This window comes from Pisolithus orientalis (assembly GCF_024613125.1).
Source record: "Pisolithus orientalis strain OTSU chromosome Unknown F5J12scaffold_51, whole genome shotgun sequence".
Taxonomy (NCBI): domain Eukaryota; kingdom Fungi; phylum Basidiomycota; class Agaricomycetes; order Boletales; family Pisolithaceae; genus Pisolithus; species Pisolithus orientalis.
Genome location: NW_026260832.1, coordinates 156021 through 175746, shown reverse-complemented (window position 1 = coordinate 175746; position 19726 = coordinate 156021). Strand labels below are relative to the sequence as shown.

The 19726-nt window shown below is 49.5% G+C and overlaps 7 protein-coding genes across 7 annotated transcripts; 1 reads left to right on the top strand and 6 right to left on the bottom strand.

Annotated features, from left to right (window-relative positions):
* Nucleotides 1-1138: 1138 nt before the first annotated feature.
* On the bottom strand, nt 1139-4267 carry F5J12DRAFT_965647 (Sec1-like protein; the record flags this gene model as incomplete). The annotated part of the gene is made up of 15 exons (XM_051749996.1): nt 1139-1538; nt 1594-1864; nt 1917-2021; nt 2076-2232; nt 2295-2383; nt 2436-2519; nt 2576-2651; nt 2709-2873; nt 2921-3063; nt 3138-3407; nt 3481-3614; nt 3681-3770; nt 3832-3981; nt 4044-4172; nt 4234-4267. 15 exons carry the CDS (start codon nt 4265-4267, stop codon nt 1195-1197), a joined length of 2241 nt encoding a protein of 746 aa, XP_051595639.1. The 3' UTR covers nt 1139-1194.
* A 2456-nt stretch (nt 4268-6723) lies between these two features.
* Nucleotides 6724-7576, bottom strand: F5J12DRAFT_897335 (uncharacterized protein; the record flags this gene model as incomplete). Its single annotated transcript, XM_051748012.1, has 4 exons — nt 6724-6933; nt 7027-7195; nt 7259-7406; nt 7483-7576. The coding sequence occupies 4 exons, from the start codon at nt 7574-7576 to the stop codon at nt 6724-6726; spliced, it is 621 nt and encodes a 206-aa protein (XP_051595638.1).
* Nucleotides 7577-8685: 1109 nt separating this feature from the next.
* F5J12DRAFT_897334 (uncharacterized protein) lies at nt 8686-9380 on the bottom strand (the record flags this gene model as incomplete). Its single annotated transcript, XM_051748011.1, has 3 exons — nt 8686-8952; nt 9024-9192; nt 9259-9380. The coding sequence occupies 3 exons, from the start codon at nt 9378-9380 to the stop codon at nt 8686-8688; spliced, it is 558 nt and encodes a 185-aa protein (XP_051595637.1).
* Nucleotides 9381-11499: 2119 nt separating this feature from the next.
* On the top strand, nt 11500-12673 carry F5J12DRAFT_860436 (uncharacterized protein). Its single transcript, XM_051746851.1, has 5 exons — nt 11500-11748; nt 11805-11856; nt 11915-11978; nt 12046-12207; nt 12261-12673. Exons 1-5 carry the CDS (start codon nt 11516-11518, stop codon nt 12449-12451), a joined length of 702 nt encoding a protein of 233 aa, XP_051595636.1. The 5' UTR covers nt 11500-11515; the 3' UTR covers nt 12452-12673.
* Nucleotides 12674-13220: 547 nt separating this feature from the next.
* On the bottom strand, nt 13221-15037 carry F5J12DRAFT_860432 (Alpha/Beta hydrolase protein). The gene is made up of 9 exons (XM_051746850.1): nt 14694-15037; nt 14521-14589; nt 14382-14451; nt 14185-14298; nt 14041-14126; nt 13894-13985; nt 13658-13823; nt 13344-13600; nt 13221-13269 (listed from the first exon to the last, which is right to left on the bottom strand). Exons 1-8 carry the CDS (start codon nt 14944-14946, stop codon nt 13464-13466), a joined length of 987 nt encoding a protein of 328 aa, XP_051595635.1. The 5' UTR covers nt 14947-15037; the 3' UTR covers nt 13221-13269; nt 13344-13463.
* Nucleotides 15038-15394: 357 nt separating this feature from the next.
* Nucleotides 15395-16925, bottom strand: F5J12DRAFT_460187 (Alpha/Beta hydrolase protein). The gene is made up of 7 exons (XM_051739542.1): nt 16557-16925; nt 16431-16499; nt 16305-16374; nt 16122-16235; nt 15967-16052; nt 15805-15896; nt 15395-15748 (listed from the first exon to the last, which is right to left on the bottom strand). Exons 1-7 carry the CDS (start codon nt 16729-16731, stop codon nt 15473-15475), a joined length of 882 nt encoding a protein of 293 aa, XP_051595634.1. The 5' UTR covers nt 16732-16925; the 3' UTR covers nt 15395-15472.
* A 942-nt stretch (nt 16926-17867) lies between these two features.
* F5J12DRAFT_897330 (Alpha/Beta hydrolase protein) lies at nt 17868-19124 on the bottom strand (the record flags this gene model as incomplete). The annotated part of the gene is made up of 7 exons (XM_051748010.1): nt 17868-18149; nt 18216-18307; nt 18367-18452; nt 18513-18632; nt 18696-18765; nt 18822-18890; nt 18956-19124. The coding sequence occupies 7 exons, from the start codon at nt 19122-19124 to the stop codon at nt 17868-17870; spliced, it is 888 nt and encodes a 295-aa protein (XP_051595633.1).
* Nucleotides 19125-19726: the final 602 nt, after the last annotated feature.

Sequence of the window (19726 nt, the reverse complement as noted above, 5' to 3'; positions counted from 1 at the left end):
GAAGCCGTCAGAACGACCGGGAAAATAATTTCAAGGTAACCAACAGGAAGTATCTGGTGGATGCGGACATATGGAGGTTGTCCCGGTTTACCCCCTCTCCTCCACCGCAGTTTGGGGGATGCTGACCGACACTGGTATGTATTCATTACACTTTCATTCTCAGTTCTGACGGTCACCCTGCTGGCCCGCAGCGACCATGCATAGTATCCTACTTTCCGATCATGCGAATGTATACACTTCGGATTCTACAATAATGTATCAAAGGTCAGGTGAGTAGACCATCGCCATCCTTCGAACTTGCCAGCGAAAGCCCACTCACTGTTTCAACCAACGCGGAAGGGTCGATAGTGACCCACCTCCGTATCCTACATCTCACGATATATCACTTAGCTGTCTGGCAGTGATTATTCCGTTGGGTGCTTCAGCTGACGCCACTCGGGCTTTGTAGAAGTTGTTTCACCCACAGCTGACTTCTAGATTTCCAATCCGGGATAGACGACAGGGTGGGCATATAGATGCTTTCCAAGGAAGTAGTGAGATTGCCGCCCGTCGTACCTTGGCACGAGAAGACAGATAGGATGCCGGCCATGTTTTATCAAGTTTTCCAACGCTTGAAAGGCCGTCGATGAAACTACAAACTGCGTGGCGCATGCACGACACAGTAGACTGACCGGCAGTTAAATGGCCCGGAGCCAGGACGTGGTTGGGTTTGCGTCGAGAGCCGATATCCAAAAAGATTGGAACAACCTTGGTCGATGCATCGATCGTACCATTATCTCCAGGCAAGTCCGCAACAGGTAACTGCTTGTCCAGGAAAAGGGTAAGAGTACTGTACTGGCATGCTTCGTGATGCCTGGAGTCGTTACTTGAAGGTCACCCAGAAACGCAATATACGACCACACAGCTTCCACCCCGTCCGCAAAACCAGCGTGTCCATTAAGTGGCGCCCTATGGCAATAAAAAATATGTACACTCCACGTATCAAAAGTTAGAACTGTGCACCAATCACGGCGCGGGCGCTTTACGTATACAGACCAAGGACAAACGGAAAAGAAATAAAGCGGCTGCCGAGGTGACTGACTGACCACGTGTGGCAGGGAAGAGAAGGTTAAAAGGTAAGTGCGCGAAGAGGAAAGCAAGGGTAGCGAAGGGAAAGAAACGGTAGTGCCGCCCCCGGACACCCGAGATCACATCTCAAAAATGAAACAGACCCTTCTTCTTTTTCTTCTTCTCCTCCTTCTCCGGTCCATTTGTTCCATAACTATTCACAGAGGTCGAACTAGCAGCATATGGCGAGCTTGGTGAGTGTGCCTTACTCAATTTTCCACTCGTCTTCGTGTCTTTCGGGACGTGGAGTTCAGGGCGCCGCGGTGGTGCTGGGTCGGGGATAAAGTACTTCTGGTCGTAGTACTCTTGGTACGAATTATGTGGCTGGGACAAAGGTATGCCATTGGGAACTGCACGGGATCCTACGCCTGACAACTCGAGAACCTTGAGATCGTCGAAGAACTGACGGGGAGTGATAGTATGCGTCGACCCTAGCGACGCCTTTGAACACCTACCCCTCAACTGCGAAGAAGGCTCAAGACGTACCGATGTAGATGTCCTTGTTCAGCGATGCGCTGAGTGTGTATGCCTCTCGGACCTCTGAATATGTCATCCCGCCAGCGACGAATACGATCACACGCTGGCGATTATCGGCCGGTGCAGTTGGTCGTACAGCCTTATGCCAGCTCGGTTTTGCACTGCGCAAAGACGTGGTCGGTGTGGGGGATTGACGAACGCCATTTGCAGGTGTAACCGCCAACGGCGTATCCTTGACGTAAGGGAAAAGTGTCTGATCAAGTTTGTTGCCGACATGATCCTAAAAGCATCCCGCTTTAGTCATGCCATCTATGCCAACGGTCCGCACACACCTCGATCACGGTACGAATTAATGGTTTGTATCTTGAAAGTTCATATTCCTCAGCTGCATGCGGCTTCTGCTTCAATTTCTTCTTGGTGTCCTTATCCGTAGCACCCTACACGGAAGGGGCCATCAGCCTTGTCCAAGAAATAGAAATGAGATTACCTACCCTCGTGATTCGCACGCCGAGATGGACTAACGCATTCACTGCATCCTGCTCCACCATACTCAACCTCGCATGTTGGTACAGCCGTCGCCGATCTTCGTCCGGTACGCCATCGCGGTGCATGATGTACAGTGCGATGATGCGCACCTTGTTGAAGTTGCTTCGCAATAAGATAGTCTCAGCACATGTAAATACTCGAACGCATTGACGGAGATGCATTACCTGACATCCCGGCCGTCAAGTAGCGGCACCATCTCTTCGACAAGCGTCTTCGGGGTTTTCCCTTCAGCAGTGAGTCCTGTTGCACAGCACTATTCACGCCTCAGCGAACCCCAAAGACAAATGCACAACAGAACAACACACTTGCTCGACGTTAGCAACCAGTGGAAGTTTGTCTTTCTCGAATATTGTCATACAATCTTGCGCCATATTCAGATGCAATGAGAACTGTCATCAATCCTCTTTGGATACCTAAATCCCCGAGATTGAAAAGGGGTTCGCACCTTTTCCCGCTGCTCTTGGTACTGCGGCAAGCTCGCAAGCATGTCTTTCATATCATTCAGACTCGCAGCACCTCCGCTACGAACGATCAGTTAACCATCTGAGGTCACGTGTCAGTACGCCAGCGCAACACACCCTTTAAATCCAGCATGATCCTCCATGAATTTGTTAAAGTCTGCCATAAGCTTATCGATAGCTTCCCGCATATGCATATGCCGGACGGTCGTCCACACCGAATCCGCATCCGACAACGTCGCTACTTTATCTTCATATGTACCCACTGACGATTGAAATTTGTACCTGTGCAACGCTCGAGAGAGTACAGGAAACGAGTGAGAGAGACGCACGAGTACTTGGACCCATCTTGGATGGGGAGTAGGTCATTGCACATGGCTTGGTAAGTGAATTCGTGAATAAAGGGTGCGATGACATCCATGGCCCGATCGGTGATGATGAGAGTCCCACGGGGCCGAGGTGGATCCGAAGCACTCTAACAATACAACCCAAGAACCCAACGATATCAGTTTTCCCAAGAGACGAGACGCGAAAAAAGAGACATCACACAGGAAAATCAGGGTTCGCCTTCTTATGTTCCTCCAGACACTGCTGTACCATGGACGCCAATACTTTCGTGACGAACTCCGTGTCTGCAGTTTCGTACTGCCGCGCCGCTTCGCCTCTTGCCAGATTTGTCCTCCATCGACTGCTTCCCTCTGGTGGTGGCGGCGCCCTCGTTTGCTGATTTGGCTGAAGTGGACCCAGTGGGTGGTGATGACTCGGTAGATAGTACCGTATATACGGGAACTCGTTCAGTGTGATGCACAGATCTGCGATCTGCATATCGGAGTGAACCGGTTAGTACAACACGTCAGCACGCGCAACTCGAATGCAGGTTAGCATCACCCACACGCTTGCTTACGAACCGCAGTTCTTCCTCCAATCGTGACCGCGCCGTTCGAAATGAGGCTTCGTTCCTGGGCGGACTGTATATGTGGAAGAAAAGCTCAGGTGCGTTCATGGAGAAGGTCTGTGCTTCCGTCACTGCGGCCAGATATGACTTGATTAATACGAAAAGTTGGCAAGCCCTCCTTTGACGCGGAGACTTACCCCAGAAGTTGACAAACAATTCCTTGAGGGATTTCAGGTGCGGTTCGGCAGGGGAGGACGTCAGCCGTTGGAATAAAGGCTCTGCGAGACCTAGAACGAGACTCCTATCAACGACAATTTGATGATCTTCGATGAGTGGGAGGGTGCACACCATCTAAGAAAAAGAGATGCGCTCCGAGGTATTGTTGACGTCCGTTCGAGAAATCCTGAATGATTCTATCGACATTTTGGGTCGTGGGCATGAGCATGTAGACCGCTTCAAATTGTTGCGGCTCCCGGTGCGTTGATATTGACTCGATGACTGTTATCGTCGGTCCGTCCTGCGCTTACATCAAACCGAAGGAAAGATGTAGGCGCACTCACGGGTAACGTTCTCTTCTAAGATGTCAAACTGCTTCAGCACGGTGCTCAACAGCTTTTGGACATGTTCGTCGACGACGAGGATCTTCCATCTCCCCTCTGGATTGACGGATCGGATTTCTTGCAGGAATGCTGGGGGGTAAGACGTTGTTATTGTAGATAATTCGGTCTGTCTGTAGAAAGCGATACGCACTGGAGCGGACGGTGTTGATGAGCGACGCAGACATGTCCCTCTTTGACCTGGCGCGTCTGACTTATTAGTGCAAGCCTGTCGACTTGTCGGAGATCTCCGCATCACTCGTTTGGCTAATGATAAGATCCAGCTAATAGGAGTGCCAGTATTAGCAAGACCGATTGTAAAGTTCTCCTCACTCCAGCATATGTATCATCAAGAGGTCGACCCAAGAGCGTCTATCATACTCAATATCGTTGACGAATTGGAATGGGAAGAGCTAAGGATCTGCTTTCAATAGTGTAGTTGTGGTCTTCGAGAATGTCGGAGATCATTCTTTGTTCTTGCAAAATGTGAGATCACCTACGTCCACTGGGAAGTGGCCCAGCATGCACGCCAGCAACCGGTAACTACACTAAAGTAGCAAAGCGTAAGGTCATGTGCATTTTCGTGGTCGGGAAACCGGTGACGTAGTACATACATCACTTTGTTGTGTGAACAAAATTGGAGCGTGGACTCGGATGGACTGAGACCTTAATAAGTGTTAATGAATACCAGCAAGACGAGACCACCACTCTCCACAGCTAAGGTGGAGAATATCGCACCAATCATGATGGAAATGTATGGAAACGAGTGTTTCCAATTTGCAGTCGATGTCGGCGCTACATTGGTCAGGAAGGTAGCGCATGTCCTACAGCAGGTGAGTTGGTGTTGGGTAAGCGTAAAGTATACGGTAGACATGCGGAGCGCACACATGGAAGAACGAATCACATACGAAAGCGCCAGAGAGGCGACGATGTTGAGATTCGACATACAAGTGATTAAGTTGGCTTTACATAAGAACTTACCATTGGAAATCGACATCTTGCTTTATGATCTCGGCGAGTTGTTGCAACGAGGGTGTATCAATTATGACAAGGACCGAATATGAGTGGACAACGCTATGTAGAGATGGCCGGAGTCCGTACGGGCGCTCGGGGTTTGGGTTTGGTAGCTAACGAAGTATACGGACTCCACATTCATGAAGTCGTCCATACTGGACTGTCGGATCAGGAGCGACCTCTTCCGAGAAAGTTGGAGGCGTCTGCATTGGCTATGATCTGGGCCGATATTGGCATTCGAATTGGATAGCCAGGTTGGGGTTGGCTCCCCGCTCGTTCAGCAGAATTAGCAACCAGAAGGCAAAAATCTGGGTCGAGGGAGGATAGTCCCGACATACTCCATCGGTACAGATTCTTGCCAGCTGAGAATCACTTCAATCCACTGCATCAACACTTACACAAGTACACAGGCCTGTGGGTAGCTTTTGCTAAGGATACTCGACCACAACCTTCCCATCCTCGCTGGAGGGTTGCTGGAGGGTTGCTGGAGGGTATGCAGAACAGCCGCTATCCTTGCAACGATGTGGTTTGAAGTAGTTGTACCAAATGCATGCAACTCACGGACGCTGTCCCCCACAGCCCTCCAGCAACGATGGGAAAGGAGCCTGCCACAAGTGATGTATTGATCCTTCGGTGCAGTCCGTAGTACTGGCATGAGCCATAGATATGCCGTGCGCAATCTGCACTGTTTCTTCACATCGGCACCAGTTCTACTCCAGGCATCCAGACTCAGAAGTCCACCGTAACGTTGAGTGAGTACATAAACCCTTCTGCAAACTGACATGCGTTTTTTGGGCACTAGGCGTAGTCTGATCCTGTAAGTACACTGACATTTTAGAAGGCAGAGGGAAACTGTGGCGTTGGTCATCGATTCATCCTCCAGTACCCTACACCTCACGCAGACATTTCCTTACTGACATCTGATTCTCGATATCCTTCGTTGATAAAACGATACGTGGCCTCTGCCGTCTTTCATTTCGTGGCATGCACCCCCGTTCCTATCTCGGTGTCGTACGTTGATGACCAGTGTAAGTTGGTATCCCATGACTTTTCTCCGCAGCTCACATCACAGAACGTGTTACGTGCTCCTGTTACTCAACGTCAACGGGCATCGCATATAGCCCCGCCGACTATGACCCCTAATTGACAGTGTCACTCAGGACCCTGACGTACTTAACGAGGGAACACCGAAGGATCCCGACTAATCACACGTCTGTCCTCAAAGGATAGCGATCAGCACGTAGGGCTACACAGACACGACGCGATTGGTGCTTATACGTGGCGGTCCCTGCACATGCCAATGCATGTCTGGAGAACTGGTAGTCCTGCTTCGTGTACGTACTTCAATTGATGGGATCACAACCAGTTTAGCAGGCTCGAAACCAGGCCTGAAAGATTTTTTTTTGGCAAATTTACTGTGCCACCAGTATCTATGAGATCCGTTCCTGAATTCGCCAAACGTCTCGTCAGCTACGACCTCTGGTGAATGCACTATTCGCAGCATCATGCGCTCCCAATGCTCATGTCCATTATCCCCTTCGTGTGTCGAGTACATATCCACAATGTCAGTAATCGTCAAAATATTATGCCAAGGAATGTTAGGGGAAAAAAGACCTCACGATACGGTCATCTAATAAAGCGAGCCAAATATTACGAGTATCATGATAATGAACCATGCGAACCCGGCCGTGACGCCCGTCCTTGCCCATGTGCTGTTTCCGAACCAGACTGCGCCGAGACATCCAGTGACAGACGCGAGTCCGGAAATAAACAAGCAGAGGAAGGGCATCGCCAGTAGCGTAATCGTCAGTACGAACTTCAAATTGCTGGATCGCATGTCCTGTACGTCAAGCATGAGACGACGGCGTCAATGATATGATAGTCGTAAGAAGCCATCAGGATGAGGAAAGAGAAATTAAAAATTATAACATACTTTGACGGTTTGAGGTCGCAGAGTGTTGACGAACGCTAAGAGACCAATACCACTCAGAACAGACAATGTCGCAAAGACGCTGCCGGCTAAGATACAAAGGTATGGAAAGGGGTGACTCCAATTAGCGATATCTGTCGGACCGCTACTTGCCAAGAACGAAGCACATGTGCTACGATTGCGCACGGAAGAACGAGTGAGATGCGTAGGTCACAAGGGTGAGAACTAGACGTACCCAATTGCCAGAGAGGCGACAACATTAATATTAGATGTCCGATCGACCAAAAGCGTCTTTAGTTCTTTCCATTGCGTGTCATCTTCCTGTTCAATGATCTGCAAAAGTCTCTCCAACGACGGCGTGCCGAGTAAAAGTAGAAATGTAACTAACAGAAGTGCCAGGGAATCCAGAGAATAGACGAGAAATAAGAAGGCGAAAGCCGCGAGTCTAGTATCACGCACGTCTGCGAAGTTTGGGGATGGTACTATTGTCTTCGTCCAAACCGTCTATCCTAGAGATGTCAGACGTGATCCTCGATTTGTGGCCCTCCGGCATGATGAGCGAGAGTGCAGAGGCTAGGAAATATGGAGTGGATCGGTACTGATGGGATGGATGGTGAAGGAAGGAAGGAGAGAAGCTTCCAGAGCTTGTTCGTCTTATATGCATACTTCTGCTTGCAATGAGGCTCAGAAAATGGTAGGGGTGTGTGTTATGGGCGCTTAAGACAGGGTTCATATAACCTGACTTGGCAATTGGCCATTGGAGTGACAGCTGAAGCGAAGTTCGACATTCGGAAACCGGAAAGAAGAATATGATTGGGTAACGCTAAGAGTAGAGGCGCTCAGGGTTTGGGTTTGGTAGCTAACAAAGTTTACAGACTCCACATTCGCGAAGCCATCCATCCTGGACTGTCGGATCAGGAGCAGTGACATCTTCTGAGAAAGTTAGAGGCGTTTTCATTGGTTATAACCTGGGCCGATATTGACATTCGAATTGGATAGCCGGATTGGGGTTGGCTGCGGCTCCCTGCTCGTTCAGCAGAATCGGCAACCAGAAAGCAAAAATCTTGGTCGAGGGAGGATAATCCGAATATCCCGTCTCCATCCAGATTCTTGCCAGCTGAGAATCGCTTCCACTCCAGTAACACCTACATAAGTACACAGGCCTGTGGGTAGCTTCGCTCAGAGCACTCGACCACAACCTTCCAAGGTATGCAGGACAGCATCCTCACATAGTGTGTTGGGTGTATCGAAGCGGGGTACCAAATACATGTAAACACCGGGATGCCAGAAGGAGCCAGCTACAAGTGATACTTCTGTGCACTCCGTACAAGAGGAGTGGCTCGTGCGAAATGTACACTGTTTCCCCGCATCGACACCAGCTCTACCCTACGCATGAGTCCACTGTAAAGTTGAGTAAGTACGTAAACCATTCTGCAGAGTTGCATACAATTTGGGGGGGTATCATTGTACAGGTGTAGTAACTCCACCAGTAGAGGGAAAACAGGGAAATTCCGGTGTACCCGTGATCATCGATTCATCTTTCAGTTTCCTACGCCCACGCAGGCTTCTCCTTTTCCTTGGTAGCGTACATATGTCGGGGACAACTGACATCCGACCCTTGATATCCTGCGCTGATGAACAATACGTGGCCTGCGCCATCTTTCATTGCGTGGCTCGCGACCTCTCCATATTCTCGTAGCCTTGTACATTGACTTTGTTTACAAAAAGTGAATCGAATGTCATGAATATCATGAGAATGAAGAATGCGAACCCGGTCGTGATGACCGTCTTTGCACATGTGCTGTTTCCGAGCCAGACTGCACCAACAAACCCAACGACCAATATCAGTCCGGCCATAAACAAGCAGAGGAAGGGCATCATTAGTAGCGTAATTCTCTCGAAGAACTTCCGTTTGTTGTAGAGCATTTCCTGTATGTAGAGCATAAGACGTTGAGGAAGTGGCACGACATTAGGATGAGGAATGAGAAATTAAAACATACTTTGACGGCATCGGATTGCAGAGTGTTGACGAACCCTAAGACACCAAGACCACTCAGAAGAGACAATGTCGCAAAGACGCCGCCGGCTAAGAAACACACGTATGGCAGAGTGTGACTCCAATTGACGATAGCTGTTGGACTGCTAGTTGTTAAGAACGCAGCAGCCGTACTAGTGCGATTGCGCACGGAAGAACGAGTGAGATACATAGTCCACAGAGTTGAGAACCAGACGTACGGTAGTACCAGAGCGGAAACAGTATTAATATTAGTGGTTCGATCAATCATGAGCTGCCTTTGTGTTTCCCATCGTTTATCATTGGCGAGAATGATGTCCAAAAGTCCCTCCAACGATGGCATGCCGAATAAAACAAGACATACGACTGACAGAATGCCAAGGAATCCAGAGAATAGATGACGAATAAGAAGGAGAGAGTTGTGAGTCTAGTATCACGCACATCTGGGAAGTCCGGGAGTGGTACTATTGTCTTCGTCGTGGTCGTCCGGCATGATGAGTGAGAATGTAAGGGAGAAGATAATACGGAGTGGATCGGCACTGATACGGCCGAGCTTTTTCCTCTTATAAGTATGCCCTTGCCTGCAATGAGGCACAGCAAACGTCAGGGTGTGTACTTTGGGCGCTTAGGGCAGAGTTCATATGGCCTGAATTGGCCTGAACCATATCGTGACTGAGACATGTACCTGGCTGGAGCGAAGTTCGAAGTTAGGTACACTAAGAGGGGGAGGGAGGGAGTGACCCCGCTACTCGCCAATATTGCTCACTGGGCGTGCGTCTTTTGTTGGGATTCTGTGTAACTGACATGCGCGATGCGTACATCCGTGCGATTTTTCGTGTTGGTTGTCACTGTTGTGAGATGAGCACCTAGCAAGTACGAACGCCCTTATTTCCCCTCGCTATACGAGACGACCTTAGCAGCACCAGATATTGTACCGACCAAGACATCACGTGGGGTGGTGTTGTCCTTGCTTACCTCTCTCGGTTAGCAGATTTCAGGCTGGGTATCCTAAGTTGGAAAGACCCCCTGGGTAAGTGTATGTTTTATTGGCTTTACATTTAAACAGTGAAAGAACAACCTACAGGGCGAGTTTTTTTTCAGGCGAAAACGATCCGGGTAAACCGGCCTCGTCCTGGGACGAGTATGAATATCACATAAAGCAATGAAAAAAATCATCTGTGTGGAACTCGCATTCGCAACTAGATGGGAACGGTTCACTTGAATCATATACAACAACGCAAAATCCACACGCAAAAAGGCATAGAAATGGCATCTTGCGTATCGTGACAGTGACTGGATCTGGCCATGCTCATCTGCATCTCCTATTGTCATCGACCATAGGTGATGCGGTAGGAGTTAGCCAGAGCTGCGGGTGAGCTAAGGCGGTGAATTGACCCTAACACTGAACGACGACGCACGGTGTTTAAGAATGCGGGGCCAAGCTACTCAGGACGGCCGGAGTGGACACTTGGACGCGCTTACCTTAATACCGTAATCGGAAGGAGGCTCCGTCTGGTATTGTAAGCGTCAGAGGTTCAGCACCGTTCATCCTGTAAGTCACCCAGACATTAGCTGCGTCAGTAATCGCTGGTGGGATAGGGAGTTAGGTTCCATTGATACGCCCATAACAGTCCAGTAATCGTCATGACAAAACGGCACGTACCAAGGAGTTCTTCATGGCACACTTAAGTAGTCGGACACGGAAAAATGAAAATTTCTGCGTGTAGCTCGATAGCTCTACAAGCTGCCCCAGCCACAGTCAAGTCGCATTTGTCGGAGTTCGAACGTTCACAGGGCGTGATCGATGCCTCGCTGGAGCGTCAAAAACACTGCACTCAGCACTGAAACCCTGGCCACCATCACGCCAATTACAGTCCGGTAAGCTGTTATGGAAGGCAAGTGTGCCCTTGTCCCGAAACATCCGACTATCATTGGGCTCGAATCATACATATCACGTTTAGCTCTGGCTCGCACCGAGTTGCATTGGCTGTCACACTTTTTGGTAATGTAACCCGTGGTCGTCACCTTCCCGATGAGGGTCACTCTCAACGGCCAGTTGACTCGGACTCAATCTAATACACAATATGTCGATGGATATCGGCTACCACCTATTTGGTCAGTCCCATGCGACTCCCCGTCTTCTTCTGTTGCCATCCTTGTGCTTATATATAACTGACCTACGCTATACATACGTGTGATTTTTCTTCCTGGTCGTAGTTTTTAGGCGATGGTTCGAACGCCTATTTCCCAATATTGATATCATGGCGATGTGAGACAGCTACATCGGGTGGTGTTGTCCTTGCTTAAAACCAACAAACATCATTGGTGAACCCGATGGGTTTTCTAGTGATGAGCCTTACAGCCGGATTTTGATCGAGATGAGATTGTATTTTGATCAACTGCACTAGCAGGAACATTATTACATAAGCCACTAGTAAATAATCATGAGCTGATCCGATCAGGATTTCACAAGTTCTGATGTGCTCGCAGTCAATCGTGGTGGTCACCAAAGGACTAGGTTCGGTATCGGATTTTCGACGAACTTACGGCCATAGGTTGCCGTTCGCAAAAACTGCACCCACGTCGGAGGAAGCTGGTCTCTTTATCCAAGCAAGCGTGGACGATTTGGATATCATACATGAACTGCTTTGGAGACATGGAAACCGTGACTGCAGTGCTAACTGTAGTAACATACAGCTCCAACTTGAGACGTGAGGCTGAATCATATCCTGACATACTCTTAACTCATCCGACAAACCTCACGAAGGGTTCGGGAACAGAAGGACATACTCCCTGACAAGTTCTCCAAGACACCCTCGGTATCCCCATGTGCGGCAAATCCATATATCCGATGATCCGTGCCTGAAGTTCCACTAGAGCACATCTAAATCTGTGAAACAAATTTATGCGCTATCTCCAAGTAGCGTGGTTTCAGTAGGAGGTATGAAATTATACCACATTATACATACTCATACAACTGATGAAGTGCACCCGCGACATGTTAAAAGAAGTATCAGAAAACGAGCCCGTGATCGGATTTGTCATACCAAGTGCCTCCACCGAACATGATAGAGTTGCCATTGCACAAGCTCTTAATTCTCTGCCGGGTGTGCCTAATTCTGTGCTTCCCGAACCTCACTCGCAGATATTTGGCGAGGAATCGACGTCTCGTGAGTTCCTGTATGAGTAGCAAAATTTTCAAGGGTCTAAAACCTTTAAGCAGCCGTGACCAAGGTCGAATCGGTTCACGGTACAACATGTCTCCCTTCACTCCCCGCGAGTTCAACACTTATAAGAACTGCTCCACCTCCTATACCTTCACCGTCACCACCCTCTACTCCTACATCATCTCCCTGCTTCCTCAAAGAACACAACTGCTACGTATACCTTGGCAATGGGCAATTTTGCTTCTGAATTGGGACGATTTTATTCGAAAATCGGTCTTGGCACTCGCTAGCCCGAACTTAAGTTGCTGCCTCTTTATTTAACAACTCCCGCTAACGGCAAGAAGTTCCACTTCGTTGCATTGCACCTGCAGAGGGAATATTATGTCCCCAAAGTCAAACGTATACTTCTCCTTGTGTATACGTATAATGGATGTGATGGTACGTACCCTTCTACAATGTACATGAGAATGTCACACTGGAAGCTATGGATACCGTCTGTTTCTTGGTGAGACACCGTCATAGTAAGCTACAATGACTGGGACACAGTACACGCATGCGATACTCTGCGACCCGCATCTGAGAATGTCAATTAACATCCACGGCGATTATCGAGAATTTCGAGCCATCGCTTACTATGAGTCACCACGACGCGACCCTGGCCGGTCCGACTTGGTTTCTTTGACGAGTATCGCTGGCCGATCGCCAAAAAAATGTGTACATAAGTGCAAGCCTGAAGTTCAGGCGAAAAGCTATGTAGTTTGTTGATTGGTACCAATATACCGTCTGTCTATGTATTACGTTGTGATTTGCCATCAACATTCGGCAGCACGAGAGTTTTTTGGTGCAGACCCGGGGAGGCCTCACATTGTACACAAGCTAAGTCGCAGACTCAGTCGCCAAGGAAGGGGGGGAGGTCACGACTGCATACGCTGTCATCTCTCCGGTCGCTGCCCATACCAAGCGTCGGGTCCGCCAGTGCCTGGCAGACTGTACGTTACGAGGTCTTGGTATTTTTTCTTCCTTTTTGTTCAGTCGCCTCCGATTGTGTGGATACGCGTACGAGTGCTCAAAGTAGTTGCTCAGATTCCAACCGACAGTATAGGAGCCACCAACTTAGGATCACGGTGAGAAATACTCACCTGATACTAATATTCTTGTTACTTGCATTCACACCTGCCATTACGTTAACGCCTAGTTGTAGCAGCCACCGACATATTATGAGGGCTTGCGAGACACATGGACTAACACCCGAGTGCGCTTTACGCAGCGTCCCACACGGGGTTATACGGACACCCTAGCATAACACCATTATAAGGACCCCAATGGTCTGCTAATGTCGTTTTCAGAACTTGATCATCCGCGCCGACAATACATCGTCTACTAGGGTTGTCGTGTCCTGCGGAGTCCAAGTCATCGTCCTTGAACACCAGACGAGCTTTCCGAAACGTCATACCAGGACAAACAGCCCAATCATTATTTCCTTCGATATGTATCTCCCCGCTCGGGTGAGCGTAATCCATTGACATGAAGGGAACAACCGGAACGGGGTCGTGCTGGTTGTTAATATGGGTAAGGCGGGTGTGGGAGTCGACGTAGTTTGCGAATGCGGGGTTCCCCACCTAAAAATCCAGAGTGAGCCGTTTCCGGGCACGTCATGTCCTCAGCGAAGCATGGAATGAGGGAGCTTACACGGGGTAGACCATATGTGACAGTTTGAAAAGACGTCCCGCTGGGAAGCCATAATGGGAGGTAAATGGAATCGATCAGTGCGATGGCGCCTCCTACAAATGACATATAGCATTGTTGTCTATCCGGAAGGGGAATGGGCTGACTAACCGAGTGAATGCCCGACCATCGTCACTGATGTGCAGCCATATTCCGACATGGCTCGTGTGACTGCATCGAGTACGTCCTTCGCTGTCCTGTGGAAAGGAGGTGAGGTGGGAGTTCCCCTTGTAACACGTGTGCAGCGACACGCACACCGCTTGTTCATTTCTAAATCCACGGTGAACTAGTATATCGTCACCAATACCAGGGAAAAGGCTGTCGTCCAGGGGAACCAAAGAAAATTGTATATCTATGATGACCGGGACCCTTCGGCGAGAGGAATGGAGTCAGTTTCCCACTGATCTCCCTACAATTGTTTCAACAAGAATATGTAACTTTAGTTTACTTACACGTGCTCTATAACCGAACCCTGATGGGACACGATGACGGTGTCCAATGTGGGATCGTAACCAACGTACCCTGCCATTGAGATGTAGGGTTGCCTGTCATAAAAAAAAAACCCAAGCGCAGAGAAACGGGATGCCTTACAATACTGCACCCCTGCACCATCCCCACCCGATGCGACAGGTTTGAAGTTGGGGTTAGCGTCACAATTGGCTGTAAGATATAATCGGTCAAATGCAAGACAAATGCGTCAGATTCCCTTGCATAAACCCGCCACTACTGGCTATGCTTTGTACGTTTTCACGAGAGTGACATACCTCCACAGTCCCAGGAAATAATTTTGTCCGGTGCACAATACGCAGCGCTTGTATACCATGTATAAGGAGCGAAAGTATTTATTTGTGATGAAGTAAGGACCGTAATGTTCTGCTGATCCACAGGCGTTGGGGTCGGGGTCGGCGCAGCGCAAACCTCGACTAGTCCAAGCATGAGGACAAGCCCCGCAACGAGGATCATCATTAGAGAATGAGTGAAAACGTTGAAGAGGAAAAGAAAAGAAAAAAAAATCATGTTATGGTTTCACGACATACATACTGAAATCTTGACGGTCCGGGATCGTCGCTCGCGAACCGAATAAGCGAGCCTATGCAAGGCTTGGTGCTGCGCAGGCGGGCGCTAACTCTAACAAACGCTAGTGGCCACCGAGGACGGAAATCCTTTTGCGGAGGCGCTGGTGACTACGGTGACTGCATTTCTCACATTCCAGACCAAGCACAAGCAGTCCTGGATTCAGCTGACAGATCCTTTCGAAACTGCTTCCCTTTGAGGTCGCGGCTCGACGTATGTACCAAATCCCAAAGTACCACTCGAACACTTACATAACAGTACAACAAGCCCTATTATCATGCGCTCGTTTGCTAACAATGTTAGACAAGAAGTAGCCTGCCCGACATAACCAGATACCAAAATGGCCCATAAATAACAATGAGTTGACTCGATATCGCTTACCCTCTCTCACGGTCACGAATGTGCGAGTTCTCACTCTTTTGTCCTCCTACTGCCGCATACCCTCGCAAGGTAAAATGTTTACCCACGACTAGCAACCCATCTCGATTCCATTATAGGGACCAGTGTGGTCTGATTCATCACCCTGGAATATCGTCGGCACGTCGCCAACGATGCATTGGGTACTTGGATTGTCTTGTCCAGGGCATGCAGCCCATTCCCCAGAGTCCTCGATATGGACCTCTCCGGCGGGATGGACATAGCCGAGGGACATCCCTGGCAAGATTGGGACCGGATCCTCCTTGTTATTGATATGGGTGAGGTGCAAATTGGCGTCTACATAGTTTGCAAAGGCTTGATTACCAACCTGCTTATGCGTCAGCTTGGAATGTCACGAAGTGAGTCTGGGAATGAGAATTATACCCGAGGAAGACCATATGTAATGGTTTGGAAGCTCGTGCCTGAAGGGAGGTGAAGAGGGAGGTAGACCGAATCCAGGAGGGAGATTGCCGCCCCTGCCAGTGTGGGCAGAAAACGACAATGTCAGAAAACTGATTGCGCGGCAAGCAGTCCACAATAAATCACCAAGGGAATGGCCAACCAGGGTTACCTTCGTTGCCCCGTACTTGGACATTGTCGTCTGCACAGCCGTGAGAACCTGCGTTGCAGTCCTGGGCGATGATAGAGATATCATTGGTGTTGAGTAGAAGTGACAATTATGGCGGCGACGGAGAGCTTACGATGCCTGTGCACTCATGAAACCATTGTGGACTTCAATGTCTGAGGGGATTCCGGGGAACAGCGAAGAGTCGAGGTTCGTCAGGACGAGGTCAAGATCGGTAAGCAGGGGCAAACTTTCATTTCACATTCGGAAACGAATCGTCACGCCAAAAAAGAAATATGGTGAGTGCGAGAGAACACACATCTCGGAGACGTCGGTTCCTTGGTGCGCGACGATCACAGTGCTGAGCGAAGGATCGTATCCGACGTACCCTAATAGTGTATGGCCATGGATTCTCCCGAACGAGAAAACGAAACGGGATACTTACAATACTGAACAGAGTCACCGTTACCCCCAGAGGCAACAGGTATGAAATCGGGATTAGCCTCACAGTCGGCTGCAAGCCAAGACACGTGTTAGGTTGCAGCGTGTGTGGAAGATGGGTGAGCCATACCACCACAGTCCCAGGCGAGTGTCTGAGCAGCAGTGCAGTACCCAGTGCTTGCGTAGTAAGTGTATGGAGTATAGGAATCAATCTGGGATGTGGTGAGACCAGTGATGGTCTGGCGCGTGGTGAGGGCGCGAGCGAATGTGGCCAAAAGGACAGCAACAACAATGAAACACGACATCGTACGGCTTGCTAGCTGTCCCGTAGATGTTCGGTGTGGTTTATGCCCCAGGAGTGCTAGTCGAGAGGCCCCATTCCTTCCTTGTCAGGGTCTTTATGGGGGCGTTGGCCTCGAGTAACCCACAATCAGCCGAGGGGACACGTGCATTGCGCATTGTTAGGCCGCGGCACATGGTGCCCTGATAACAGGGAAGAGAAAAAAAGGAAGAGGTGCGGGAAAAGGACCCTATGTCAGGTTTCGTGCACTTAAGGATCGATCAAAGAAGTCGGCAGCATATTTTAAACGCAAGAGATCTAATAGATCAATCCAATCATATCAGTGGGATTTAACCGAACTCTCCCCCGATCACTTACTGACCTATTGTTATAGAGCCCTGTTGAATACGTAGTTGCAATGCAGCTTATAGTCTGAATTCTTCTATTGTCATTAACTTCCTCTTCCGCCACTGGGATGGAGTGACGACATAAGACGCACCGGGAGGCCCAACGTTCTGCCGGATCATTAACCCGTCATCAGCCAACCCACGGCAACATATGAACAAGCTGTACGGCACCACAGAGGTCACGAAGATGGCAACGTCTATCGTGGTCCACATGGTAAAAAAGTGACGGATCTCGGCCAATGCTACTTCTTTGATCCCAACGCAGCACCGGAGAGCGACAATTTCGGTCATTTTTGATGTTGGACATGCATTGACACCCCATGGATCCTGGTGGACTCGGGGCCTCGGAACCTAACCTGGGTGAACGCGCATGGCAGACATTCCTCAGAAGCGTGAGCATAGGAATCTGCGTAGGCATGCTAAGCAGTCCCGATTCATGCAAGCTGACTTGGACGAATCTTGTTCATGCTGCATGCCCACGTCAGAAATCTTCACATCCATGGGAACGGGATATTTTTATTATGTAATTGATTGGGATCGGATCGGCATATTGTGCATTCGAAAAGGACCGCCGATCCGTCGTACGGCGGTGCGAGTCAGCCTCCGCAGAGATGATGGCCACACAAATACAAGTGTAAACACTTATCATCACTTCTCATGACTATTGGTGTTCGGGATCTCCGAAGTAGATTTATGTGCTAGTTATTATACCCCAGTTTACACGTCAAACCCATCCGTGCTCCTTCCCCTATAGTTAGGAAGAACACCGGATAGTAACCCCATTATACGGTCCATCGTGATCCGCTTCATTCCATTGAAAGACAGTCGGGACATCTCCAACGATACACTCCGTACTTGGATTATCTTGTCCGGGACAAGTCATCCACGCGCCAGAGTCCTCGACGTGTACTTCCCCTGAGGGATGGACATACCCGAGGAACATGGGCGGCAGCGTCGGGATGGGGTCTTCTTTATTGTTGATATGGGTAAGGTACAGGTGGGTGTCGACGTAGTCGGCGAAGGCTTGGTTCCCTACCTGGTCGTTCGCGAAAGAAGGTTGGAGTGAGAGAGTGCGTACCAGGAAAGGGAATCAGTGGCTTACTCGGGGAAGTCCGTAGACAATGGTTTGGAAAGTCGTTCCCGAAGGGAGATGCAATGGCAGGTAAATCGAGTCTATAAGCGAAATAGCTGCGCCTTTAGAGACAAGAAAACATCAAGGTTCTGGTACACTATTCTCTCTGGTTGCTACATACCAAGGGAGTGACCAACTACCGTCACCGAAGTAGATCCATACTTTGGCAAGGCAGCTTGCACAGCCGCCAGCACGTCCGCGGAGGCTCTAGGCACAATTCGGATCACTGCTTGAGGATGCCGATCTGACAAGTGGTAACGGTCTTACCTCGCTTGTGCACTATTGAAGCCACTGTGGACCATGATGGACGGATCCAGCCCCGGAAACCTTTCCATATCCGGTGCAAGCGGCACAAGTATAATGTCAAGGTCAGTGAGAATAGGTAATCTGTAATGTCGTCACGCACCATCAACTCCAAAGCTCAACTCTCAAAAGGGGATGGAGACTTACAAGTTAGAAGTATTGGTTCCCTGATGCGCAACGATCACAGTGTTTAGTATGGGATCGTATCCAACGTACCCTGGAGTGGAACGACTTCACGTATGCCGCAACATACAAAGCAAGTCAATTACTCACAGTACTGAATGGCATCTCCGTCTCCGCCAGAGGCGACTGGGTGAAAGTTAGGGTTTGCTTGACAATTGGCTGTGAACCAAAACGTGCGTTAACTGAGCTTCGTCGGTCCGCAAGGGTCACTTTCGGGGACGCACCACCGCAATTCCAAGCAAGGACCGTAGCCGGGTCGCAGAAGGCAGCACTGACATAGTAGGTGTACGGCGTGAAGTAATCGATTTGAGAGGTTGTCAGGGGGGTGATGCCTTGGCCTGCCGAGGGCAGAGCCAGCGTGCTGAAGAGGGCCACGGTGAAGACAAGGAACATGACTGGTACGAACGCAGAGCCAAAGTACTCATCTTATAAGATAGTGGAGACGGGCGTCTGCTTAGACAGCTATTGGCATCCGCATCAGAGTACACGTCCTGAGGAGAATGGATCTACGTGCCTCGGGCAACAGTAGATATACTCCCAAGAGACATGTCTAATCTATCTCGTCGCGGGACTCCTGAATGGTAGATAATAAAGGAAGTCAGCGAATTAAATTTGTGGCGTATCATCCCATAAAGCCAACGACCTCTCCTAACCCCCCCCTTTCTCGTCAGCATTCACAGGTCCGTTGTAGGTTGACCGGAGCACAACGGTGCAAGGCAGCCCGGCGAGTACGCTCCACTTGCTAACCTTGGGGTTTCGAACGAGTACTGGAGCTTACCTGCTAGCCAAACAAGTAAGGGTTGGGCGCCGAATGAGGGCGAGTCGCACCATATCTGGTCACATGGAAGACAAAGTAGAAATTGGTTTACCAGTCAAAGCAGAGCTCGGGGCAACATATTCAACGTTTTGTACAAATCGACTAAGTTGCAGTGAACTTGAGAGCTTCTATGATGGCTATTTTACGCTGGTGGACTCCATCTCCAGACCTCAAGATG

Excerpts from the sequence above, each read along its gene's own strand:
- F5J12DRAFT_860432 (XM_051746850.1), bottom strand. The coding sequence starts at position 14,946 with ATGATTTTTTTTTCTTTTCTTTTCCTCTTCAACGTTTTCACTCATTCT. Across the intron at positions 14,127-14,184 it reads TTTAGAAATGAACAAGCGGT|GACAGCGAAGGACGTACTCG; the intron begins GTGCGTGTCGCT and ends TCCTTTCCACAG. Across the intron at positions 13,986-14,040 it reads GATGGTCGGGCATTCACTCG|GAGGCGCCATCGCACTGATC; the intron begins GTTAGTCAGCCC and ends TGTCATTTGTAG.
- F5J12DRAFT_460187 (XM_051739542.1), bottom strand. The coding sequence starts at position 16,731 with ATGTCGTGTTTCATTGTTGTTGCTGTCCTTTTGGCCACATTCGCTCGC. Across the intron at positions 16,053-16,121 it reads TTCATGAGTGCACAGGCATC|GACTGCAACGCAGGTTCTCA; the intron begins GTAAGCTCTCCG and ends ATCATCGCCCAG. Across the intron at positions 15,897-15,966 it reads CCTGGTTGGCCATTCCCTTG|GGGCGGCAATCTCCCTCCTG; the intron begins GTGATTTATTGT and ends CCACACTGGCAG.
- F5J12DRAFT_860436 (XM_051746851.1), top strand. The coding sequence starts at position 11,516 with ATGTGCTCGCAGTCAATCGTGGTGGTCACCAAAGGACTAGGTTCGGTA. Across the intron at positions 11,857-11,914 it reads AGTTCTCCAAGACACCCTCG|AGCACATCTAAATCTGTGAA; the intron begins GTATCCCCATGT and ends AAGTTCCACTAG. Across the intron at positions 12,208-12,260 it reads TGGCGAGGAATCGACGTCTC|CCGTGACCAAGGTCGAATCG; the intron begins GTGAGTTCCTGT and ends ACCTTTAAGCAG.